General features: G+C 46.6%; 2 protein-coding genes across 3 annotated transcripts; one reads left to right on the top strand and one right to left on the bottom strand.

The window, feature by feature from the left end:
- The first annotated feature begins 441 nt into the window (after positions 1-441).
- Positions 442-5,188, top strand: BBLN (bublin coiled coil protein). The gene is made up of 2 exons (XM_054848840.1): positions 442-593; positions 3,723-5,188. The coding sequence occupies exons 1-2, from the start codon at positions 503-505 to the stop codon at positions 3,914-3,916; spliced, it is 285 nt and encodes a 94-aa protein (XP_054704815.1). The 5' UTR covers positions 442-502; the 3' UTR covers positions 3,917-5,188.
- On the bottom strand, positions 5,142-25,097 carry CIZ1 (CDKN1A interacting zinc finger protein 1). 2 transcript variants are annotated; one of them, XM_054848838.1, is made up of 16 exons: positions 24,945-25,097; positions 24,346-24,470; positions 22,150-22,265; positions 19,485-19,651; positions 18,347-18,482; positions 17,370-17,430; positions 14,447-14,526; positions 13,999-14,078; positions 12,765-12,947; positions 12,290-12,420; positions 11,786-11,870; positions 11,074-11,187; positions 10,556-10,735; positions 9,853-9,922; positions 8,642-8,763; positions 5,142-5,879 (listed from the first exon to the last, which is right to left on the bottom strand). In XM_054848838.1, exons 1-16 carry the CDS (start codon positions 25,059-25,061, stop codon positions 5,274-5,276), a joined length of 2,373 nt encoding a protein of 790 aa, XP_054704813.1. In that variant the 5' UTR covers positions 25,062-25,097; the 3' UTR covers positions 5,142-5,273. The 2 variants fall into 2 exon arrangements, with proteins under 2 accessions (XP_054704813.1, XP_054704814.1); XM_054848839.1 differs by lacking the exon at positions 24,945-25,097 and adding an exon at positions 24,793-24,905.
- Between the last annotated feature and the right edge of the window lie 973 nt (positions 25,098-26,070).

Below are 26,070 nucleotides of genomic sequence, written 5' to 3'. Positions count from 1 at the left end.
GGGAGGAGTGCAGGCCCATTCACTAGATCATAAGCTGTCTGGGGAAAGAAGGGCTGGGTGCTCATGGCAGCCCCTCAGGACAGCTTCACTTCATGCCCAAATGCACTCGCTTGTGCCAGTGTGTCCCGTGCCAGCCCAGGGGACAGGGAGGCCTTGGGGGGGCTGAAGACACCACAGGGCAAGGAGGCAGCTTCGCTTTGGGAACGCACTTGGGGAAAACACCCGGGGAGCGCGGAGCTGGGCGCGGAGCTGCCTCCCCCTGCGCGCTGCCCTCAAGGGCCGCCCCACTGCCGGCGAGCGCCGCTCACCGCTCCCGCCCGCACCCCGCCCGCCCCGCGCCCTGCGCGCTAACCACAGGCTTTACTCCACCGCCGGCCGGCCGGCCGGCCTGCGTGACGTACGCGGCGCCGAGCTTTCCCATTGGCTAGCGGCCCTGCGGGCGCACCGTCGCGCCGTCCGGGTGATTCCGACGCGCGATCGCGGCGTCGCGCGGGGCGGCGGGATGTCGGGGCCGAACGGGGAGCCGCACGTGCCGGTGGGCGGCGCCGGCAGCAACGATGACGACGACGACGGGGACAGCTTCGGGGAGGAAGGTGCGTTGGGGGGGGGGGCGGCCCGGGGCAGCGCCGCCTGCCTGGCCCGTCATCCCCGAGCCGGGGGCCCCGGTGGGGCTCGGTGGTCTGGTCTGGCCCCGTGGGCCGCGGGTCTGCTGGGGCGGGTGACGAGGCCCAGGTGTTCCCAGATGTTTTGCTGCTTCTGCTGGGAGCGGTGTCTGATGTCAAAGGTGTGCCCGCTGCGCGATGGCGGGAGGTGAGGGACTACGGGGCGGCCGGGATGGTTCCTGCCCAGCCATGGGGCACCGAGCTCCTGCCTGCTGCCTCGGGCTATTGTTTTGTTCAGATTTCTCTCGTGGAAAGATCACTCCACGCTTTTGCTGGTGTACAGCGTGCGGATGACCAAGGAGAAAGAGGACGTTGAGATTTTGAAACCGCAGGACAGATCATGTGGGCTGATCTGGTAGAAGTCGTGAGTGGGAAAAATGAATTTAATGCAATTAGCTTGGCAAATTCCACTTTGGGGCATTTTGAAAGCGCCTAGGTATGAAATTTCTGATACTGTCCTAGCCTGTTAGAAAAAGCCGATGGAGGAAATGTGACAACGGCAGAGCTGTAATGCGCATGTATGGATCATTCTTAAAATTAGAAATCTTTCAAAGATTTTCAAGCTAGCACTTCACCAGTCTTCTCTCAAAAACAGTGAAGAGTTGGGTTATGCAGCTTCCCCAAAGACCATTCAATTTCCAGATGTGGCCCATGCAGGTGAATCTCATAGTTGTGGCTGTGATCCACCTGCAGCGACAGGAGGATCCCCGAGAGCATTCACTGCTTTGCATCATCAGTGATTTGTGTTTCAGGCTTTTTGAAAAGCTAAGAAACACAGTAGATGCGACAGTCACTAAATCTGATCTACATCAAGTCTCTGTGTTAAGTTGTTCTGCGCGTACTTAGGTGGGGCTTTGTGCGCAGTAGCTGGTCGTAAAGGTCTGTAGCTACTTCCTGGTCTCGTGGAGCTGAATTTGTGGATCACTTCCTTGATCTCAAATAGGAAACCTTATTTTTGGCAACCGTTCTTGTAAGAATGCAGAGGAGTAAACAATGCGATTGCCATACTCCTGCTCAGCATTTTCATTAGGGGATGTGGTTACGTTTCCACAAAAATAAACAAAGCTTGCAACTAACAGAAGATGATAAAATATTTTTACAGCTTATTTTAAATTTTTTAAAAAATTTTCACTTCCCAAAGCTGCACAACTAATACGGCCTTTGCGTGAGCTCTAGGCACTGAGAACAATTAGGCTCCTGCAGTGATTACAGGCTTCTTGCAAGTTGATGTGTAACGTTACTTGTCAGAAGTAGTTATGGTATCTGCTTGGAATCTGCTCACCATTTAATTGGAATGTGGTGCATCAAATACGAGGTTGAAGTACAGAGCTCTAACTCGGGGACATTCAGGTATCACGTACCTTGAAACAGGGTTTGCAAAATACTGATAAATGCCGCCTTTTTGGAAACAATGTGTTTGTGGGATTGATTTTTAAATGCAAGGACATCAGCAATGCTCTTGCTCATAATGCCACCTCTGCATATACCTGCGATGCCAATCTTTTATGAACAAGCTTAAACGCAACATATGTAATTCTCCAAAGAATTGAAGGCTGCAACACTGCTGTCAATGGCTCCAAAGTAGTATAAGAACATTATTTTTTTTAAATAATGAACCTTCTCCTTAGCTCTTAATAATGCAAATGACTGCAATATTTAAATATTCAGTTCTTTTAAAGCTGCCAGTAATGGCAGCACCTGGGCCTGGTGTTCTGAGCACCCTGCCTGCAAAAGTGCCAAGGGGGCAGCTGAGAGGGGCAAAATTGGGCATGCGAGGCTGAGGGCTTTCAGCACGGCTCAATCCTCTTCCTCCTCGCTTTCTCGATGTTCTCCGTTAGCTCAGAGCAGCGCTCCAGCCAGGCACTGCCTGTGTCACGCTTGGCTCTGACGCTTCCCCAGCTGCTCAGAGGAGCCGGGCGGAGAGGAGCCAGCCCCAGGCGGTGAGGTGTGGGCTCATCTCACCCACACAGGCCTGTTTCCCTGTCCCGCAGCCCACGATCCTCACAAACGCCAGCCCGAGGGTTGCAGCTTGATGTCTGCCTCCCTGCACTCGCTCAGCCCTCACGGCTTCAGACAGGAACACGGGACTGGCTCTGCCTGGGGTCTCCTGTAACCCTCCAGGGCTCCCAAGTAACTTGTCAGCAGAGGTTTATCTGGTCTCTTTTGTCAGTTTGGTTTTTGTTATTCTTTAGGATTGTGTGAATATTGCTTGGAGCAGTCCAAAAGCAAGTGTTACATCTCAATAGCACAGCTATCTTCATCTGATTAACAGTACTAATACACATCACCGTGAAATGCCATTGTACTGAGGGTAACACTTCTGCACTTGAAACAAATGCTGCAAATAAGAAACTATACCTAGGGAACCAGCTCTCAGGATCATCCCGAATGAGTTTGGTTTTAATCTTAAGCACCCAAAGCCTTAACGGTGCATGAAAATCCTGCGATTGAACTTGGTAGCCCACACTTACCCTTCTTTGGAAATAACGGTGCCACTACCAGCACCTTTGGGCTCCTCTCTGCTCCTGCCACAGCCATGCTGTTTTGGCAGTCTGACCACAGCCAGGCCCTTGTGAAGCACATCCCAGCCTGGGAGCCTTACACAAATAATTCACAGAATGTAGCAAACGCTTCAGCACACTACCAAAATGCCTACACACTCATCAGGAAAGATGATCCCCAGGCAGCTAAAAAGGCTAACTTGTCCTTGAGGTTTACTGGGTACTGTTGCAATGCAGATCGCTGTGCGCTAGCACTCAGCCTGTGGTCAGCTATTTACATGAGATCAAAGGCTGTCAGACAGGCGCAGAACGGGTTTGGACTGCCCAGAGGTACCTCGCCTTTGGTCTTGTTACCAGTCCTGCAGCTTCCCATTGGTCTTGTTTGAACAGTGAACAAAACACATGCAGGATTCAGTTGCATTTTCCTTCACGCACCCGGTGGCAGATAAGGCACAGCCAAAGTGCTTGTGGGCATGTTTTGCAAGGGCTCTCGCTGCCCTCACTGACTGCAGTGACAATATACTTACATTGTCCAGTCTCTCATTTCCCTTTCTTTTAGAATATGCAGCAATAAACTCCATGCTGGACCAGATCAACTCCTGCTTGGATCACCTGGAGGAGAAGAATGATTATCTACACGCCTGCTTGAAAGAACTGCTGGAGTCCAACCGCCAGACCCGCCTGGAGTTCCAGCAGCAGAGCGAGCAGCAGAACACAGAAGCCGACGTGCAGGGATCACAGCCTCCTGCCTAGCATGCTGGCCACAAACTGTCTGTTGGTATTGCTAGGGGGACATTTGCTGGTCACCGATTTAACGTAAAACTTGAATAGAAGAGGTACCTCGTGCCTGTTACTTGTTCCTTCCCATGGTTGTGTCCTGCCATTCACCTCCACGTTCTGTTTTTCTTTAGCTGTGCAATAGGTGCAGAAGCACACAAGTGGATGTAGGAGAGCTGGTTCTTTTCGCTCCCCAACATGACCCTAGCACTGACACTTGTTAAAGCTGGTTGTGGGAAGCATCATGCCATGCAGGTTGTTTGCAAGCAGGCCCTCTTCACAAAGAGGAAAAATGACTTCCGCTCTTTTAGACTGTTAAATCCAAGCAAGGAGTGTTGTGGCTCTAGCCCCTTCCCTCAAAAAGAGCAGTGGGCAGGGGCTGTCCTGACTCTACGCTTGCCCCTAAGTGTCACTCTGGTGACAAAGGCCAGCTCCTGCCTTGAAACTGCAGCTTCCCCATTAGTCACATGAACTGTGATGCAAGAAATATTGGCAGATGGTCCCAGATCACTGAACGCTTCTATCCCCTTCCAAGCAGATAAGACAAGCTACCAGGGTGATGTTTGTTATAATTGGAAGCTGCCTAACTCCTTAAGCTGCCATTAAGGACTCAGGCTTTAGAGAGAAGCAGAGCAGCCTGGTTAGCCCCCACCACAGCATTAGCTACACAGAGCAAAGAGACAGGGGCCTGCCTGCCGTGGGAGGGCCAGCACTATGAAGCAAGTCTTTCTGTTCTACTTCTGTAGAGTTACAGGAGTTTTTTGGAAAGTTAAAGAAGTTACTTATAAGAAACCTGTTTTATTAAAATCCAGTTTGAAACAAAATTTGTTCCTGAGAGTCTGCACTCTGAGAACAGACTATATTAAGCCTTGTAGTATTAGCAAAGGACCAAGATGCACGTTCTTGCCTAGCTTAGGACACAGTGCTTGCCCAAGAGTGTGCATCTTTGAAAGGAAACTGTTCTGAGGAGCAGAATTGGGCACACAACTTTTCCTCTGCCTGGAAAGGAAACAAGAGAGGAACTACAAAGAATTCTTAGTGAAAAATAAGTCTGCATCCATCTACTTCATGACTTTGTCCCCTGTGGAAATCACATTACCGTCTTCTTTCAGGTTCAACAATCCAATCCTCGGTCTTTCCATATAATTGCTGTATCCCAGCTGTACAAGTAATAACCAACACCATCCTGTATTAGACACGCTAAAGCCAGGCTTATTTTATTCTTAAAATAAAAACAGCAGTAAAGTTGAAGGTTTTTGCTCTATTAAAAGACTCCGAAAATAAACATTTCCAGCAAATATCATATGTAAAGGGCTCTCCCTTTAAGGCCACTCTATCTGGGTTTGCGCCTAGTAGAGCGTCTGCACCCAGCAGAGGTAAGACTGACTGTCTCACCTTTGGCTAGGGAGGAAGGCTCTGCCACTGCCTCCTGGCCTGCGTTTGCTGCCTCGTTCTGTCCTAAACCCTCTCCACTCCCTGGATCCTGGCAGTTGTCTGTGCCTTCCCTTTGCCTGGCTGCATTGGCTTCCTCCTGCTCCTCCTTAGACACAGCGTGTCCCAACAACTCCCCTACGGTGAGGTTCTCTTCAGGGAGCAGGCAATCGGCACTAGTGGTAGTGGACTTGCTCTCTTCCTGTAGATCATCTTCTACAACCATGATTCCACACGTGTCGTCAGTCACACTGGCTAGGCTTTTGCCCTCTGCCACAGAGGTGGCCAGCTCACCCTTACCCTCCGGAGACCTCGAAGTTTGTTCTTGCAGGGCTGACAGCTCTGTACCCTCCTTGTCTATCCCATGATCATCATTCATCTTGCTGGTATCTGCTGTTGTAGCGGGAGGGTGTTTCGGATCATCCAGCAATTGGGAGCTGGAGCCCTGGGAATGCAAAGGAGCCTCGGGGTAGGCAGCTGTGGCACGATGCCTCGCTGCCTTGTATCTCTGCAAATACAAACAAACCAACATGAGAGACAAGCCCAGCTCAACTACTGTCACTGCAGCAAGCAGCAGCTGGTCCAGGAAAACCTGTACAAAAACAATGGTGAGCAGCTGCTAGAATCTGCAGGGGCACGACTTGTCTCGGCAGCTCTCCTGGCCTGGCTGCTGAGGCTTTCAAGCAGAGAAGGGTCAGCTCCTGTGAGGGAAAAGTGGCGATATTAAAAACTGAAGTCCCTCTTACATTACTTAATACTGAGTGAGTGCTTGGCAGACCTGTGGCTCCTGAGACAAAAATCATGTTTTGGCAACTGTTAAATCTCTGTCAGACTCAGAACTTTGTAGATGTAACAGTGCAAGCGACAGCTCTTGCTTCAGCTACTGCCAAGACATAACTCTAGATGCGTACCCTGGATACATGAGGCTATGCACTGCCCTCAGCTACAGAGGTGTGATTTAATGTTTATCAGCCAAAGCAAGACTTCAGTTGAAAGCTTAAATTTTTTTTCACTCTGCTGATACAATCTGTGCAGTCAGTTAAACTGTTGACAGGACACTAAGATAGCAAGGCTATCTTCTTGTTACAAGGTACTGAGGTTCTCTACAGAATAAAGGTAAGCATATCATCAATAAAATGACTCATTTGCACTAGCTATCACGATGAACCAGTAGACTGTAAAGAGATTAAAATGGCTACTAGCTATTTTCAAGACTGGATTTCAGAAAAACAGTCACTCTGTATAGCTACTTAACATGCCATAGAAATCTGGACTTCAAGTCCCAGACAGAGCATCAGCTAAAGGAATAAAACAAAGCTCCCTCTTTTCCCCAATCAACTCACTTTCAGCTTTCTGCTAAAGGGTTCCTGGAACTGGCACTACCATTAGACCTGACAATTTAAGGAAATTATTTTGAGCGCACTGGCTCTCACCACTGCCTTCAGCAGCACTACTGTAGTCTGCAATGTGGAATTACAGCACATCAGACAGGCAGCTTTACAGTGTAATTCAGTTTATTGTTGCAGGGTTGCTCTTTCCCTGTCCTCAAATAACGGGATACGCGCAGTATCACATAACACATTGGAACTAAATCAGTCAAGTCATAACGTTGTACCCAAACTAAACCAGGTGCAAGTGTGCCAATTTGTTGTCAGAGCAATGCTGTGAACTGCCTCACCAGCAGACAGTTCTCTGCTTTGAAACCCTCTGCTGAGCTACTCTCATCAGAGTACCCCAGAAACTGGCACTTATTTAACTCAGACTGTGACAACCTCAAGGCATCTAGGCAGCCAAGAATAATAGTTAGCTGCCTGCAGATATTTAAGGTTGGACTCTTGTCATAAATAATCCCTCCAGGTCACTCTGGCATCCATTTGAAGAGCGTCTGATTTCAGCTCTAAGTGGGCCAAAAGGGAGGCATACACAGTGCTACTGCAGTTTCACTCCAAGCTGATCTAAAATAAGCCAGGAAAACTGCAAGGTTGATTCCTTCATTCCTGAAATGACTAGCTGCAGGAGTGGGAGAGGACGAGCAACCATGAAGGAACAGCTGTGGTGGGTCTTGTGCTCCTCGCCATTCCAAATCGACTGCTCTGGCCAGATACAAAACCCAATGTCAGGAGGCTTAAAAATGCCCCTTGCACTCCAAGCTGGCTTCTGCAACGCTTGCTGGCAGTGGTGACAGTTGGCTAGAAATAGTTAACTTGTCTGAAGACTACCAGAAAAACACTAAGATTTCTTTGTTCTTAAACTCTAACAAAAGCTGGATACATCTGTGGTAGGGAAGCACAATGGCTTTTGTTGGAGTAGGTTTTGGGTGCAGGCAGAGGACAGAGTCAGTGTGGGAGCCTCCCTCTTTGCCAAGGTCAGGGAATACCACTCTCCTGCACAGGCAGGGCCCAACCAGTGGTCACAGGAGAGGGCAGAGACAGTGCAAGCCCTGCGTACCCACCACAAGGTACTAATCCAGGCCCCTCACCCCCTGGCAAGTCAACAAGGACAGAACGATGGAGGCAGATTCCAGGCCAGCCCAGTAGAAAAAGCTTCTGGATACAAAAGCAGCAAAGGGCAATACGGCTTCTTTAGATAGAGCCAGTAAAGCAAAGGAACAGCATCAGTTGGCAGAGCTTTGTGCTAAGGAGTTTCTAGGAAAGGGTAGCAGACAGACAGACAGACGGACTGACTTCCTGCTGCAGGCTGACCCTGGGGACTAAATGGACTCTCCAGCTTGTAGCTTCCATCACGTAAAGTCTGTAATGTTAAATTTCCAGATTTCTGAAGTGAATATCTGATTTTACCAGGCCCCTTCAGGGATGAATCACACCCGCAATTTTGGCTAGAGGAGCTGTTCCTGCGGTATCGCATAAAAAGATGCGTATGTACCAGCCTTCTTTAAAAGGAACAACCTCCGACTCTTGTTCTTTCCCCATCTTGACCCACCTGTAATCTGTCTAACAGAGAAGAGGCCTAGACTGAACGACAGACTCCACAGGTTCAGCAAACAGAGCAGACACTCTGAGGAAGATTTCCAGCCAGAAATGGGCAACAAGATGACAGCAGCAGTAGCTGGGAAGCAGGACTGGACTAGTTTTAGATCTACAGGGGTGATGAGAGACAAACACAGAGCACACCAGGAGAAAACTATGGCAAAATGGACACCAAGGATGATGGAAACGAACTGAAGACGAGACAGCTAACGTGGTGGATTTGCTGAAGAGACACGCACGGGGGTAACAAATGCCAGGCCATGCAATCGCCAAAGGGTCTAACCTGAAAGTTCTCAAAATGCATCAGGGACTTGCAGTGTGCGAGCCGGGCAGCAGAGTCGCTATGGTAGAATTTGTGACACAGCCTGCAGAGGTAACCTGCGACGGGGACCAGAAAATCCAGGCCTGTGAAACGGGAGGGGAAGGGAAATCACAGATCACATTGAATGGAACTCAAATAATGAAAGCATGTTAAAAGGGAAGGGGAGGGGAGGGAGAAAAAGAAAAGTGGAAAGCTTTGCTTCTGTTAATCAGGGATTTGCAAGATGACTTGCTGAATATCTCATCTTACCATGGAATGGCTGTGTGGTTGATATTCAGAGAGAAATCTGGCTGCCAGAGCAAAGAAACTACACAGAGCATTAAGGGGGGGGAAAAAAGGAAAAAAAGAGTACAATGGAAAACTACAGAGAACACGTGATCTAATGCAATGGGTTCAAACCAAGCAGAAGACAGCAGGCGCGCAAGAGGAACACGCAGAGAACATTCACAGCATGAATCATTATTCCATCTGCCACATGATAGTGGAAGGTTACAGCAATATGGAAGATTGGTGTAAACAGAGCCCTCCTTGGGCACAAAACAGCCTCTGCAGAGCTGCCCTCCTCACAACACGAGTGGCCGTTAGAGGTTTGAAGTCAGAATCGCTTACAGGGTGGGGATCAGAGACAGCCATCTGGAGGCAACGCTACCCACCAGTCCAGTAACATGTCTGAATAACCGCTAGGTAGAGCGTGGGGGTTCTGAAGCGGAGGAAACATGCACAGTTTGGGCTCTGGCAGAGAGTTCGATATTGTCAGTACTGCTCAGTATCTCTATACAAGATGCATTTCTGTTGGAAAGCATTCTAATCAATATGCTTTCAGGCTCTGTCTTTCCAGAGCATTCCTCATTTGCTCCCTACTTTCTTCAGTACTCCTGCCCTGCTTGTTCCATTTCCTACCTTAGTAAGGTATCTGGATCTCATCCTTTCTTCTTCAAAGCAAAAGGCAGCTGACAAACATCAATCACATCCTTATGTTTTATCACACAGTAATAAAGCAACGTTTGAGTCTTTCTCCAGACAGCAGTGATCTGCAGCAGTCTGATGCAGATGCTGAGCACTATGGCCCAAGTACTCATTACAGCAGTAGGTAGAGACCATCCTCTCTTACAGACAGAGCACGTAGCCAGAGAAGGCTCTGTGGGCCTTTACGCTTAACTCTGCTTGCTTACCATAGGCTGTGTCTGGACAATACTTCTCACTTCCTTCGTAATCCTCCAAAGACACTTCCTTCAGCCCAGTCTGGAAACCAAAAGAACATTAGTGCCTACTGTAACTATGCCAATTCCCTTCCTGGGCTCCTACATTTTTCTGGTAAGCTTGGGAGCAAAACAGAGGGTTCACATACCAGAGATGGAGTTGCACAGTGTTTGGTTAGGGCCAGATACAAAACCCAATGTCAGGAGGCTTAAAAATGCCCCTTGCACTCCAAGCCTGAAGTAGCTTAGCCATGTACCTCCTTCTTGGTAACTGCTCTTTACTAGGAAAGTGACATTTATCAAGATAAACCTCCACACACATTTGCTATGAGACCAAACTGCTGTTGGGCTATTCAAAGAGACTATGTCAATGTCTTTGTTAGAAATTCTTTCCCTTGAAAAAACATTGCTTATGCTCCTTGACAAGGTAATGTTTGAAGGCACCAGTAGGAGCTGTACAGCACAGCAGAAATGCCTTCCTGCATCCCACAGGATTCTCTTTTGCATCGTCCTGTGCTCTGGAAGAACCCCAGAACCCTCACCCTTCTGCTGTAGAGTGCAAGGTTGACTGGACTCTTGAAATCTTGAGCTCAACCAGCCAAGACCAACTAAGTCACAGGATCCCACAGCAGATTGTCAGATAGATCATTCCTTCTCCTTTTTTTGCATGGCATACCTGCTTGGCAGCAGAATCCTCATTCTCTATCAGCACTACATCAAGGTCTTCCTCCTCACCAGCTCCCCCCTCCTCCTCCTCCTCTTCATCATCATCATCTTCAAAACAGCCAACAGCATCCACTGTGATCAACTCCTCTGAATCTTCCGGGCTGCCCAACTCCTTCTCTCCTAGCCTCACCTGTCAGGTACAGGAAAGAAAGATCAGATCAACTTTGCACTCTCCATTTAACCAAGAAAGACGCCAGACTGAACAGACTGCCTTTGATAAGTAGAAGGAACTGCAAGAGAGGCACAAAGCTATCTCGGTTCTAGACATGTCTAACTCCTCGTCCCTTTTTCACTCAATTTCTTTAAGCTCTTAACACTTGAAATCCAGCCAAAGATGAGAATTAAAACAGGGTTGGAAGAACTGCACGTCCTCCTTTCATCCCTGCAATAGTCAGGGAAGCAGAAAGTTAATCTGCTCCAGTGTAGCAGCTTCCAGTCCCATGCAGCTCTCCACTCAAGCAGTTTTACCTCTTTGGCTTTCTGTTTGTGCTCAGGGGACTTCATATGCTCCACAAACTTGCGAGGGGTCTTGAAGTGTCGGCTGCAGACAGTGCAGAAAGGACGAAGTGAACGTTTGGCCAGCTAAGGAAAGAGTGACAATTCAGTAAGTCACAAGAGGCACCACTTTGGAGAAATGCAGATAAATCTTGAGTGAAACAAAGCCACAGCTCCTGCATCTAAAACAGAGAGACCACAAAAAGAGAGTCGTCTTTTCAGCAGAAAGGACTCCCTAGCTCTTATCGGCCAAAAAGATGGAAAACATACAGAGCAAACCAAATGTGGCTTATAAAAGACGTTCTGGCGCTTCTCCTCTAGAAGCCAATAAATACGATGTCCTGCCTAAATTTTAGCTTGAAAATTTACAGGCTGCCCACCAATTCCTCCATTCAATTGATTAGGTGGAGTATGATAGGCCATATTTATTGAGGAAGGTCAAGAATTATAAGCTAGAGGTGCTTCAGGCCATACCAACATAGCATAACTGGAAGTTCAAACAGTGCCAGTGTTCAGAGGCAGTAGGTAACATGGCAGTGCCCTCAGACAGTGAGGATGTTTATGCGCATCTCTCCACTCCAATCGCTTTTCCTTTGCTGCTTGGGGAGCAGGAGATGCTAGACACTTCCACTCAACCCCCCCGAAAGGTCAGTGCAAAGATGGAAATCCATGCTATGGTTGTTACCTTGTGTTCTTGGGTCCTGCGATGTTTGATTAGATCCCCCATGAAGTGTATTTGACAAGTGTTACACCATCGCTGCTGGGTGTCTCTGAAGTGAGAACGGATATATCTGTAAGTCACACCTTTTTACATTCTCCATAGAATACTGCAGTTTGCAATCTGTTCTCGGCATTGTGTTCCCCAGCATTCCTATCTTTACAGGCTTGGATTTATCTTTTCCTCTTCCCAGCCATTTATGTAGGTTGCTTTAGCTCATGCTGACAGAAAGGTACTAGTTAAAACAAGTCTCTGACCTGATCTACTGTATTAAAAACTACACAGCAGGTCAAAGACAACACTGGTATCCTTCAGAAGGAAGAAAGTTGCCTGAAGGAGATTAAGGCCCCTGAAACCAGAGGGATTTTGTGCCTTACCTAGAACACAGGGGCACCCTCATGCAGTGAGGAATTTTAGAACCCACGTAGGTCCACATTCAGATTGTGTGTTCTAGCACAGACCAACACTTACCCATCTTTCTCTGCCAGCACCTTCTGCTCCTTCACCATAGGCAGTAGTGAAACAAAACAAACATTGCTCATGTGCTGAATCTCCCCAAGCCGCTGCTGGTGCTGAATTCCAGCCATGTGGGATTGGAAATTCTGAGAGAGGTTAGGAGAAAAATCCATTTAAATGTATTCAAAATACAGAAAATAATAGGTATGAACTATGCTTTCCATCCTCTTGACTGCTTTTTAACAATGAAATGGTATAAAAGCTTAAGAGCATGGCTGCCTGTGGATCCACCCACATTCACTCTCTAGCAGGTTGATTGCCAGCTCTTCAGGAGAGGTTTATTTTATCTGCAAGCTTGTCATCATTTTTTGTTCCTTGCTCCTAAAGCATGAGCCCTTGCTAATAAGTCTCCTGCTGCACCTCCCCATGGCAGCCACCCATCTAATTCACCTCTCTTGACCACCCATATCCCAGACCTGTGGATTTTTACCTGCTGACTGCAGCAGTTGGTCTTGCAGATATAACAGTAGAATTTAAGGACCGATTCAGGGTTGGGATCAGCTGTGCCCACCTCACAGGTCCAGTGCCCTGGTTTCAGAGCTGTTGTACTGATAGCTCTGCTCTCACTGCTCTGCTGGATAGTCACTTTCAGTGAACCTCCAGAGCTCAACACCTGTCAAAATAAGGAGTCAAGATTAAGTCCAATCTCTCAGTAGAAGACACTATAAATTACATCTTTTTGTATGCGACCTAAGCTCTCTACCCCTTAAGAAAATACATTTAGGCTTGAATCCACAGGAGGCTGATCAGAAAGACTCATACACGCTCCTTCTCCCAACACCACTAAATCAGCGATCCCTGTGTCATAGTAGCAGGCCTATTAGTACAGATGGTTGTTTCTACAGCCTCTGTGGACACTGTATGATCCAGTCTCTGGAGGCTGGAGCAACAAACAATGCCTTGGTGAGGGACATGATCGGCTCATGTTTCTCCACTGCAGAACTAAAGGCAACTCAGCATCACATCTGATGGAGTAAGAACTCGAACAAGGGCAGGATGATACATTCAATCACATCAACAAATGTCTCCAATTATGGAAGAATATCAAGTCTGATTCACACCATGGGTTAAATCTTTATCTACTTAGAGATTTACACAGCATAAAATCCTGGTTTAACATCTAGCACATGGGCAAGGTATTTCATGCAAAAGACTCTCAGGTGGCTGGCTTCACCCATGTCTCATTTTTCCAAGCTGCCTTTCAAGAGCACAGACTCCCACTATCTCTGCTCATACCTGCTGTAATGGCAAGTCCCACAGCAGCTGCATCTTTACTACCATCACCTGAATTTTCTTCTACATCTGCTCTTCAGCAGCATAAAGGATGTATTTAGCTAATACACATATTTTCCAGTGGCCCTTTCAATTCAACTTTCCATCTTTCCAGATGAATACTGAAATCTTAATGAACCTCAGCATCCACAAACAGCCAGCAGTAGGTAAGGTGCAGGCTAGCAGAGGTACAAAAGCAGCAAGTCAGAGCAAACTGCATGCTAATTGCAGACATAATACGCCTTATTGCCAGGGACAACAGCTTACAGCAGGAGACAGAGCTCCAGACGTGGGTGCCATCTGGTTCCCAGTGGCAACGGGCTTCTCTGGGATGGAGAGGGAGATTGTATGTTCTGCACCACCCCAGCTTGCACAGAGTGGTGTCTACTCACCTCAGGAGCCTTTGGTTCCTCAGAGAATTTCCTCTCTTTAGAGAGATCTTCAGCTGTGTACTCCTTTGCATTGTCTGTACCTAGGAAGAGAGAGTCCTTTCAGCTGCCTTAAATCAAAATAGCAATGACAGAAAAAACAAAGCAGCAGGTGAATGAAGTCAGGGAGCTTTCCTCACAGTGCTGTTGGCCATAAGCCCAGTTCACAAACCTTTCTCCAAAGAATCCTTATTAAAGAGGGACACTTCCTGTCAGTTGCATTTGGTAGGCAACAGGTTTTAGGGGACTATGTTTGGATTTGGTTCCCAGATTTTCTCCTCCTTTCCCAATCTTGTATGACTGAAGAAAGGGCATTTCTGACAAGACCCACAGATCTACAGATGCTGATCTACAGGTGCAGTTGCAGCAAGGAGTGCTCTAAAAGTGCAAATCACGGTGCCCAGCAACTCACCATCAGCTTGGACACGGGTGCTTGACTCTCCTGCTTCCTTGCTGTCTGTGGCATCCTCTAATGGAGACTCCTCAGTCACACTTAAAGGATATCAAGAAAATAACCTTATTTGCCATGTTACAAAGACATTCAGAAGACACACCAAGGCACAGGCTGAGGTCTAAGCTACCACACTCTCCACTAAACCCCCAAATCAATAAGCTACTGGAAGTGGTATTTCAGGCAAGGATTCATCAGAAATAAATAAAAACAATGAAGAGTGGGCATTCTAGAACAGATTCGGAAACAGCAGCCAAATAACCTGGACAAGAAGGTTAAAACTGATTTTTTGGATCACTGCCCTCTCCTGCAAGAGGCCTGCAGGGAAATAAGTTCATACAGGAAATATTCTTAATAAGAACTCTGAGAGCTCAGTCCTGTCTTGATTGGCAACCTGCAGGGAAACTGCAATACCTGGACAGTACTCCAGGCTGCTCTGGGCATGAGGGAACACACAGAGACCTGTCAGAACTGAACCGGTTCTCAATGGAGTCTTACAGGGATTTCATTCTAACAGCCTCCTCTATTCATATCAGTCATGTTTCATTCCAGAGTCCCTACAGTTCTGTTTGTGGGGAAAGTAGAGCTATACAAGACATAAATGAAAAAGACTTTGCTTTGTTTTATTTGGTATTGGTGATCTGCTAAGCAGAAAAAAGATCCTGAGGGGACTGCTAAGGATAAATGGTTGACTTGCAGAGGGCACAAAGCATACTTTACAGTGTCTTTCTCCATCCCCTGGTTTTCCATCAGGGCTAACACTCTTCACCATGACTTGAATGTCTTCTCTCTCAGGCCAGCTCGATATCCCACCCACGGGTGTCCTTCTGCCAAGAGGGAGCAGCACATTCTGCACAAGCAAGAGCGCAGACTGTGCAGGTACTGCATCCAGGGATCCAAACACACACGCACCACATAATTTATCAGATTGATAAGTGATAATGTAACTGGGTTACATGGCTATAAATATGCAGCAGGGTTTGGGCAGTGCAAACGAAGAAAACAAGAGTGGCTGGCATTAACATTATTTGTCAAGTGCTGCCAGCAGGCTCAACACTATACCACACACAGATGGTGATAACACTCCAGGGCAAGGGTTTGCAGTCTAAACTGCAAATCTAAGGAGCAATCTAAGGGAGCGAAAGCCATCACGAGCATGATCTAAGGAGGAAATGGTATTACATGGATACTTGTCAGGCCATGCTAGAAGAAGTGGGTGTTCAAGGAGGATTTGAAGATGATGAGTGCTTTCTGCACTAGAATGAGGATGTTGTTCCAGGCATACAGATGGTACATAGGAGAAAAGGCAGAAGTGGGAAAAACCTGAAACGAAGAAGGAGGCTGGTATTCCTGGCCAAAGGGAAATGGAACAATGCAGCATGAAACAAAAGTTTGTGACATGGAGGGGGGGAATGCCATTCTTATCTGTGAAGGACAATATGAGAACTGTGAACTATTTTTTTCAGAGATACATTATTTGTTTACTGTAAGTAAACAGAAACACTTCAAAAAAAAAAAAAAGCTTAAGGAATGATCTATTCTAAGTAAATACCAGCCATAATATACGCATCAAATCTGGCAGTCCTTAACTAATGCTTAGGAGAGGATTTTCCTAGTAGCAGGCTTGCTGCAGTGCGATCTGTCATTCCTCAGACTTGATTCTTTTTTCAGTGTATGTAACAGGACTTTGATTAATACCCTACTAAATATTAATGTAATTAAAATTAAATTAGCTTTGGCAAACAGATTAACAAAGCATACGCTCAAATGCCTTCGACTTAGCTTTAATTGAATTTATTCACTTTCTTGCTAATCAGAGTCCATAATTCACGACAGTCCCTGCTCACATAATATTTATCACTCTTTAAGGTTTTACATGATCAAGGTAATATCTGAACATCAAAGTAATCCTGGAATATTCTCCCTAAAGCTAGCCATTAATCTCTAATCTACAGATGGGAAACAGAGAGGTGAAGAAACTTGTCCGAAACCACGCAGCGAATTGTTAACAGGGAAGATAAGAGGACCCAGGAGTCCTGACTCATAGTCATTAACATATGCTGGAGAATTCTCAGATCAATGCCTCCAGAAATCTGTATTCACTCCCTCCTCTTCTCCCTCTGCACCAGCTAACGGCAACAGTTCTAGGAGAGGTACAGCACCGTACAGATGGCACCAGGAGCTCTGTGATGTGCCTTCCCACTAGATGGCAATACTGCCTTCGCTGTTCCTTCCTGCACTGGTCACGGAGGCAGGGAGTGCCAAGATGGGCCTGCCACGGCCAGCATGCCTGCGCATCCCTTGCGGATAATAGGATTGCCTTTGTCTATTTTTACCAAACAGGCAGGGGGGCTGGCAAGACAATCTTTGCACAAGGGATACAGAACTCAACACTCATGGATACAAGCTTGGATACTAGGGAGTATTGATTCCCTTCCTTTTCTTGTTCCTCAAAATAAACTACCCTCTCCTACACTTACTGTAACTTAACATGTTCCATGGCTTTTCCTCTCTGCTGATACGTGGCTGCTTGTTTCCCTTTTTGACATTTAGGGAAGAAAATTAGAGAAATATATCAGAATAGAAAAGAACCTCTCTGCTTCCTACAAGAATCCTGGCAGGAGACCACATGAACAAACTCCACTTTGTTGCCTGTTTACATGAGCTGCATCTCTTACTTTGCATTCCCACAGGTGGATCGCCCATAGCAGAGACCCCACAACACCCTGGATCTCAGCAAGCATCATGAATTGTCCATGAGCATCTGAAACACTTCCTACATGCTAGACATCAGGCCAGTACAGTACAGCCCTAATATTAGAAAATAAAATCAGACAATAATTCTAAACCTAGTAACTATTTCAATACCCCACTCAATAAATACCTCTTCAGTCTTTTTGCTGCAGGCTCCATGTTCAACACAGATTCTGTTGGAGTTCTTGGCTCTGCAGGAACACAGAAGATCTCCTTAGCAAAGCAGACCATGCCACCTTGAGCATGTTCCCTAACTGAATGGCCAATGCCAATAAAACTCTGTTAGAGCAAATAATACTATACACTCGCTTATTCTGAATTTGAGAATTGAAGTGACAAGGTTAGATAATGCACTAAGAAATTTGAGTTTTATTGCAGATGTCACTGTATGAGGTGTCATCCAGCAAGAAATCTATGTTTATGTCTACTAAGTGGATCTTAGTCCTATAGCCAAGTGACAAGAGCCCAGATCACAAGAACATTAATATAAGCCAAGGTGGCATATCTACCTGTCAGCAACTATTTAATGAGGTAATTTTCCCCACTGCATATACATTGGTCACAACCTCATCGTAGGCCTGCATTTTTTGATTAGGTACTCTTTAGTCAGAAAGAACATTCCCACATCTGTATTGTATCCGACACTGTAAGACATGCAGTGCTAGCAGTTTCTGTTCTGACAACTGGAGTACAAGTACTCTTTCAACTCATATTTTCCTTAGCATGTTGATTGTAACTGGTTCTGCTTCATGCATATGACTCCATCAGATATTGACTTTAGCATGCGTAAGCAATGTGGAAGCTTTGATTTCAAACCAGTTTTATTTTTTTCCCCTCATCTTAAATGGGGCTCACTGTCAAAGTGACTTCTGAGAGGCTTCCATGCAAGAGATATGGAGCTAGCTTATCAAAACAAAAAATATCCAGGAAAAAAAAAATAGATATGAAGCACATAGCAGAGGCCTGTCACAAGCAGTTTCAGTATTTACAATCAGAGAGAAATGTAGATGATTAAGACGGAAACCACCTCCAGTCTTTGCTGCAGGAATAGCAAAGAGAAGTTTATCATGTCTAGAAGCATTTGTTTCACTACAGGCTCCCCCTTACCTGTGGATGGTGAGGAGTTGTTCTGCTCTGACCCTGCTTGCACTCCCTCCGGGACTTCCATTTTCTCATCCCCTTGTGTTTGAGATGAAGAACCAGGATCCAGTTCCCGCTTCCTGTCAGGGACCCTCTGGAAGTCCTGCAATGGGTAGCGAATCACTGCCAGCTCTCTGTCCTTCCTCAAACCCAACACGCTGCCCAAAGCACCAGACTTTTACTGTGGGGCAGGAACAGGAATTCCAGCGCACAGTAATGGAGGGGAATACATGGTTTACGACTGTCTTGCTTCAGGCAAGTTCACATGGTTAAACAGAGCAATGCACTTTAATTCTATAGACAGCCCATGACATTTCTCCAGTGCTTTAAGCAGCAGAGAGAGTAGGATCACTTTAAAGGGACTCTGGCAAGAGGTGCATGGGCAGGGAAAAAGAATAGTCCAAAATAATCCCCCTTCCTTTCCACTCTGAAGAAGGGACAGTCCAAGAGTGGAAGTCTACCTTATCCACCATATCTTTTTGACAGAACAGGACCAAATATACAAAAGCTAATCTAAGAGGAGGGACGTACTAGTCAATTAATCCAAGAACCATTTCCAGGATACAAGAGAGGACTTAATGGTGGAAAGAGAAAGGTTTTTCCAAAAAAACCTGTAGATTTTACAAAATCCACAAGAAATGATCCTGATAGTAAAAAAAGGGAAAACAGCCCAAAGAGGCAGTGTCCATGGTAGGAGCAAGTCATTTGGGAACAACAAACTGCTTTGGAAGGCCACTGGGGCAGAACACGGGCCTCTGTTGAAGAGCAAAGCACTCAGCCAGGATTTCTTCTATTGTAATTACTCTGAAGCTGGTAATTCTAAAGTCTCCTTTTATATCTTTGGTTTAATAGTTCTGCTATGAGGGATTCTCTCTCTTGGGCAAGAAGTAACAAGAAACCTTTGCATCAGAAATGTAAATACGGATCACAAGAACCTTAGGGATGGACTTATTTCTGCATTTCTGTGTCAGCAGTATGGCGCAAAATGTAGTTTTCATTGTAAGGCTCTCTCCCTTCTCTTTTGTTCTCCACCTACAATACAATTGACTGCTGCAAGTGCAAAAGGAGCACAAAGGTCCTGAACAGTTGGAAACTACAAGCCCACCTTGCGAAAGGTCCGGTTCTGCCGCTGGAAGGGAAGGCTGGGGAAGCCCAGCCGAGTTGGCTTTAATGAGACCCCAACAGGTGGTGGCCCCAGGAGGGAATGTCTTGTAGCCTGAGGGAAAAACTGCTGCAGTGCTGGCGCTGTCATGTTAAATCCACGCAGGTTTCCTATAAATGCAAACACACAGCATATCACCACCCTGCAGTGTGCAAAGGAGACAGAAAATCTACCACCTGTACAAGCAGCAGGTAGAGAGGGGAAGGGCTCCTCTGTTCAAGACCCTGTACTTTACTGGACACTGTATCGGTGCTCTACCCTCTTCAGCACCCACAGAACAGAATTTGATGTGATAGCAACTATTACCATGTATCAGGCTATTTAATTATAATTGTCACTGCAGGCTAAGATCATTAGAGCAATTATTTGATTGGAGGAGCACACTAGCACTTGTGTTTGCAACAAACAAGGTCTTGTTTTTCAAAAATTCTCTGTAAAAAAGGAAAATTCATCCCACATTTGTGCAGCTGGCAGCTCACACCATAGTATGGATGCTGTTTACCACAAGCCAGTAACAGCATTTCACTTAACACTGGACTTTTCAAACAAGAGATTCCACAGTCCTCTCTGCCACCTGGTTATCATACAAGCTCAACATGTCAACCTAAACTCCGACACTTGAGACTCTTGCCATTTCCAATTATAATTCTCTGCTTTCTGAACAGTTCTTTTCAGCATCCACAGACTATAAACTAAGTCTCAACAATTTCTTACAAAGGCAGTCCTTGCTTTCTCCATTTCATGGGTGACAGAATGAAAGTACCCAGATGCCTCAGCTCTCAGCTACACCCTCAGAAGTTGTCCACCATTCTGGGAACCTGGACTTATACTGCAATTTTTTAATCTCTCACTTGAACTAGTGCATACTCTGGCTTTTTAGCAGCTGTCAAACACAGGGCAGCAAAGTTTGGAGACAGGCACCCAAAATCTGAAAAACCAAGCTACATTGTTTATAGCCTGCAATGCAATAGGAAATACTCCTCCATGTTTGTCTTCAAAAGCAATCTAATCTCTTATTACTTACCATAAATAATCTCTTACTGTAAAAAGAGATAGCTGTATTTAAAAAATATATCTATAAGGCAAGAAATCATCTTCTGCTCTTGGTTTAGTACCTTTAAAGAATCATACATCCATTTCAACTTGAAGTATTTTTCTTTTCCTGTTCCCATTGCTGAAGCCACATAGTCGATGAATTATTTATGCTGATGTTTCCCAGGTACAGAAATACTACAGCATCAGATATTCTTGCATGTAACCCAAACCTGAATGACCAAAAAAATTCAGATCCCTAAGAAGGGCCACACTGGACGTTGCAACCATATTAGGCTACCTGTAGCTAACTGGCGTAGAATATTGAAAGAGAAGTCACAACTCAACTCAGCACGTAGAGGTGAAAAGAAAAGGAACAATGCTAAGACAAAGTGCACATAGAGTGTTCATTAACATACCTTATCCTGCTCTCGTATCTAGTTTGCCTCAGGTCCTTGGCATACTATTTAAATACAACTTCTCAATAAGATATTTTGCTTTAGGGAAAAGGTGAGCCCATGCTAACATCACACAGATCTGAAAGGAGTATGGTTGATGAAAGTGGAGTCAGACTTTTTTCCTGACACAAATATACACACCAATCTTCAGAGCATGGCTTGTCCTTTTTCACTGCCAGTTTCCCTACAACCTGAGAGAGATCTGTAGAGAGCCACTGGAGTCACTAGAGAGCCCTCTCGTTAAATGGGCAAGAGAGAACAAAAGGAGAGTTAACGACATGTAGAATAAATCTATTGTCTTCACATCTGGGCATGATTCACAGGGAAGATAAAAATTGCAGGCATTAATCTAAACTAGACACTTTAAAACTATCCCAGGTACTGATTTTCTGTGTTGAAAAGAGCTGTCAGGTTAAGACATGAGCAAAAATAAAAACATAGCTTTATTCCCAGTATCTTTATGTTAGCAATGCTATTATTAAGGCAGCTTCATAAATTTGTTTTGAAAACATTGCATCTGGCAAAAAAAAATCCACTCGTGGAAACACAGTGATGGAAGAACAGTGATATTATCCACTACACAAATGATAGTCATTTCAGGGAATTGAAATTTCACAAGAGAATTGAAACCTGAACCACTGTCCACCACAATATACTTTATTTGTATGTATCACACTAAGTTTGGACAAAGACAAACAGCACGCTAACCTCGTTCAGTGTAGAATGTAACAGACAACAAAATAAATTGTTTTAACCTTCCAACCAAGAAAGACAAACAAATAATAAAAATCTAAGTATTTTATCTGAATATATTGCTGAAAAAATACTCGCTCCACCAAGTCTGAGAGGAAAGCACATATTTAGTATCTAACCTGATACCTTCTAGTGCTATTCCTGGTTGTGAACAGTTGGGCACATGGGATTTTCAACAACTGAAGAACCTCTATGATATGGACTACGGACTTCTTTTTTGAAGAGGAAAAAAAAAAATACTACAAAAGGAACTGCCAAATACAAGGACTGCAATGGTTCAGCAAGAAATAGCCATACTGTGGTTTTAGTCCATGATGGATGATTAAATAACTCCAAAAAGTAAGCGTCTCCCATAACGACAGTACCTTGCATCTGCTGCATGAGTAAGGCCCGCTGAAGCATAGGATTGGCATTGAGCAGCGATGGCTGATTTGTTGCCCGTAAGCTCAGCATCTGTTGCTGTTGCGGTGGTGGCAAACCCCTGGAAAAGAAGGCATTAATCATAAGAACCCAATAAAAACTGTACCCTTCAGTTCCAGGCATCTAACAACTATAAAACGGAAGAGCAAAGAACAGCTGAAATGCTGATATACATGCATGAAAAGATACCATACACCGGCACTGTATCCTCTTTCTTCCACTCTCCTGGAATTTCCAAAGCTGACAGATTGTCTATCAAGGAATTTGAGGTCAGAGAGAACTCCTTAGCACCAAGCCCACATAAAGCCTGTCAAGCAGCATAAAAAAAGCCCAGGAGCTGACTGCAGTTCTACAGAATTATGCAGCACTCGTCAGTAGAAATGAGCGATCTAGATCAGCAGCTACATTTAACACAACAGCAGAAAAGAAGTTCTAAAAAACAGGGAGTTTTCTCAGTAGCTTAAAGCACATTTTTCCAAAATCGATGCCTCCCACACGGAGCCAGACAGGCCATAACTGTAAATTGTGCCCCCTAACTGCAAGAACCGGATGGAAAAATAAAGCACGGCCTTCATATTTAAAACACAAGGAGGAAGAAGCAAGTGGAGAAAGACTCTCCAGTCCTAAGGAATGGAGCAGACATGAGAGAAAAGTCTGAAGAAACTGGCAGGCGCTTCTTCAGGCGATTGCAAGGTCAGGCCCACCTCTAGCATGACTGCTGACACAGCTGTATCTGTTAGGGCTGGAAAGAGGTACAAACATGGATCAAAATATCCACGCTGACAAAAAAACCCAACCCTTTTAACAGCATTTACAGCAGCTCATCTTTACGTTTGCTGCTCTAGATTGTTCTAGTCTCAGAGCTGAGGTATTTATATCAGAAAAATCATACTTTTAACAGTGTAAGATGCATCCATGCTATCTAGCAGTCAGTCCCACACTGGAATTTTAAGGGCAGCTTTGTTTCTAGTACAAGACATACGAAAATGGTAAAAAGAACTGAGAGATATTTGTATTTCTAGCAAAACAGAAAGATTCCCGCTTTTACCTCAGACACACATGCCTTATAAAGATAATTATTCTAATTTATTGAATAAGGAATTCACTTTCTTCTTAAATTCGTATCTCATTGCTTTGAATTTCCAGAGGCTTTACAGAGAACAGTAACTGCAAATAAATGCATCGTTTCAGAGAATTTGTGTTAGTTCTACAAATCTCAGCTCATCAGGGACAACTGCTCCTATCTAAGACACTTATTTTCTCACTTGCAATTTTTTTAGGAAAACCCCAGCTATTTGCCTTTTTATTTCTGTCAGATGTCATTTGTCTTTAACATACAAAACATTATTTTCTCCATACACCCACCCCACAGTGCTCAGTCACACCCTCAGCGCTGAAGAATTAAGTTTAATAATCCCACCCAGGCCAGGAGACCCAGCCAGAGAAAGAAAATAAATAAATAAATGAAGTTCAATAATAAAATAAAAGTGCGTGTCACTATTTTTAGGGCGGCTCAGTTAGGTGCGTGTGAGCATTTCTGCGGGAGAAGGCGTTTTCCCCGGAGCCCCTCTCCTCGCCGCCTCAGCCCGGCGCCTGCCCGGGCCCTCACCCGCTCGGCTCCGGAGCATCATCCCCTCCTACACGCTCTGCCCTGGGTCACCCTACGCGCCCTCGGGGACTCCGCGGCGGGAGCGACCCAGCGAGCAGAGAAGCATCTCCCGAGCGCTGGAGTTCAACGGCTACTGCGGCCCCGGCAGCCCCCGAGCCGCCCCGCTCCCACAGCGGGGTGTGCCGCCCCACGCGGGCCGCCGCCCCACAGCCCGGCCCCTCCCGCACCACAGCCCTCCGCCCTCCCTCAGGCATCGCCCCCCACACTCCACCTGCCCCCCGGCCCCTCTGGGCACCCTCTGCTCCCCAGCCGCCCCTCGAGGCCTCCGGCTAGCCCCCTCTGGCTCTACCCTTGTCGAGGCCTGCGCCCTCCGCACCCCCGGCTCCCGCCTCCCTTTGTCGCCTTCCTCGCCGGGGGAGGGCAGGCCCGCAGCGGCTTTTGCGGGGCAAGAAGGGACGGAGGGGAGGGAGGCGGAGGAGAGCGGTCCCCTAGGACAGGCCCGAGATCCCCGGCCTCGCGTAGCGGCGCTTACCGGCCTCCCTGCTGCGCCGGGGGGTGGTGGTGCTGCTGCTGCTGGAGGAGGTGCTGGAGCTGCAGCAGCTGCTGCTGAAACTGCTGCTGGTTGAACATGTCTGGGGAGCCCCGAGCGGGGCGAGCCTGAGACAAAACACGGGAGGGCGAGGGAGGCACCGGCTGCGGGGCTGGCGCGTATCAGCCCAGCAGCCATTGAGCAGGGGAGCCGCCGCCGCCGCCGCTGCCGCCCATTCATTCACTGAGCCGATCCCCCCCTTTCTCCTCCTCCTCCTTTCCCCCGGGGTCATCGCAAGCAGCAGCCTGTGGAGGAGGTTTCCAAACCCCACCTCCCAAAACCCGCTCCCACCCTCCCCTGCCAGCGGAGCCCGTAGCCCGCCCCGCTTCCCGCGGCGGGGCCGCACCGGGCCTGGATCCGCGGCCCCTTCCCTTCGCCGCCGGCACTCACGGCGCAGCCCGCGGCGTTCACTGCTCCCCACCAGCCGCCTCCATCTTCCCGCCGGGGACAATAACCACCTGCCCGGCCGCGCTCCCCGGCAGGAGGCAGCTCCTTCGACAGGGCTGGAGGACCCGGCCGCCCCCGCCAGGCTCGGGACCTACCCCGGAGCCTCCTCTCAGGTCGCCCCAGCTTGCAACGCCTCCATTTCTCATCCCCCGCACAGGAGCGGGAGTGGGGTCCCCTGTCCCTGGAGAGGGCTGGGAGGGGATGGACACCATCTGTCCGGGGCTGGGCAGGAGGAAGGGAATAAACGGCTGAAGAGGGGGAGCAGATGGCATCCAACAGCGTGGGTTTTCTGTTCTTTGGGTTTTTTTTTTTGTTTTTTTTTTTTTTTTTAATAGTCCAGGGGAATCTTTGGTAACCATCTCGCCAGGGAGATGGAAAAAAACCAACACAGCCTTTGGCCGTTCGCTGTGGTCACATCTTGGCAAGCCTGACATGAGAACCTGGGAGAAAACAAACAGGGACTTTTGCAATAGTACTCTGTGCTGTAGATTGAGATGACTTTGCTAGCATGACTTTCTTTTTTGGTGAGTTTGCGGCAAAACCTTTCCTGCAGCACCTGTTTTCTGTAAGTGAATTAATTTTAAGTGCTCAGTACACACAGCCTCTGTATAAAAATATACTGTGACTGTCATTTCTTCTTACAATAAACCTAGCAAGGGTAAAGATGAATTTCTGTTCTTTGCCATTCCAGAGAATCCATCCTGAAATAATTTACTTTATAGTCTTGTTACTCACACCAATACAGACTACTTGATTCATTAAAGGCCTCAGAATTGATTTGTAGCTGAAAGTATTGTAAGCTGAACACAGTTACTGGTGATATACAGTTAGCATCAATAGTTTTCAATGCAGCAGCATATGTTGATTTTTCCTTTGGGCCTTTTTATACCATCCTGATTTTACAATAATCAATTTGGAGATGACCATCCATATTCATCAATGACTGGCCACATTAATGCCCGGAGTCCTTTATCCAGTCACAGCTGTCTGCACACAGAGAAAATGCTCTCCTGTTAGGCATGAAAGCTTAAGTATCATCCCAGGGAATACATACATGGAGTAGAAAACATACATGGAGTCTTTTTCAAATAATTTTGCATAATTGATCCTCTGCTGCTGTAATCATGCCACTACCACAGCTACCAGCCTGGCCAGTGGTGGGAGAAAGGGTTAATCCCATGATCCTACAAATGTCCATGTATTAGCCAGACACGCAAAAGA

The sequence above is a fragment of the Grus americana genome, chromosome 20, assembly GCF_028858705.1.
Source record: "Grus americana isolate bGruAme1 chromosome 20, bGruAme1.mat, whole genome shotgun sequence".
Taxonomy (NCBI): Eukaryota; Metazoa; Chordata; class Aves; order Gruiformes; family Gruidae; genus Grus; species Grus americana.
The sequence above is the reverse complement of the archived record's forward strand: the minus strand, read 5'-3'. Positions and strand labels throughout refer to the sequence as shown.

Coding starts and splice junctions, on each gene's coding strand:
- CIZ1 (XM_054848838.1), bottom strand. CDS start 25,061: ATGGTGTCCATCCCCTCCCAGCCCTCTCCAGGGACAGGGGACCCCACT. Junction 8,764..9,852: donor TTGTCCAGACACAGCCTATG/GTAAGCAAGCAG, acceptor CCCGTTTCACAG/GCCTGGATTTTCTGGTCCCC. Junction 5,880..8,641: donor TGCATTTTGAGAACTTTCAG/GTTAGACCCTTT, acceptor TTGTATTTGCAG/AGATACAAGGCAGCGAGGCA.
- BBLN (XM_054848840.1), top strand. CDS start 503: ATGTCGGGGCCGAACGGGGAGCCGCACGTGCCGGTGGGCGGCGCCGGC. Junction 594..3,722: donor GGACAGCTTCGGGGAGGAAG/GTGCGTTGGGGG, acceptor CCTTTCTTTTAG/AATATGCAGCAATAAACTCC.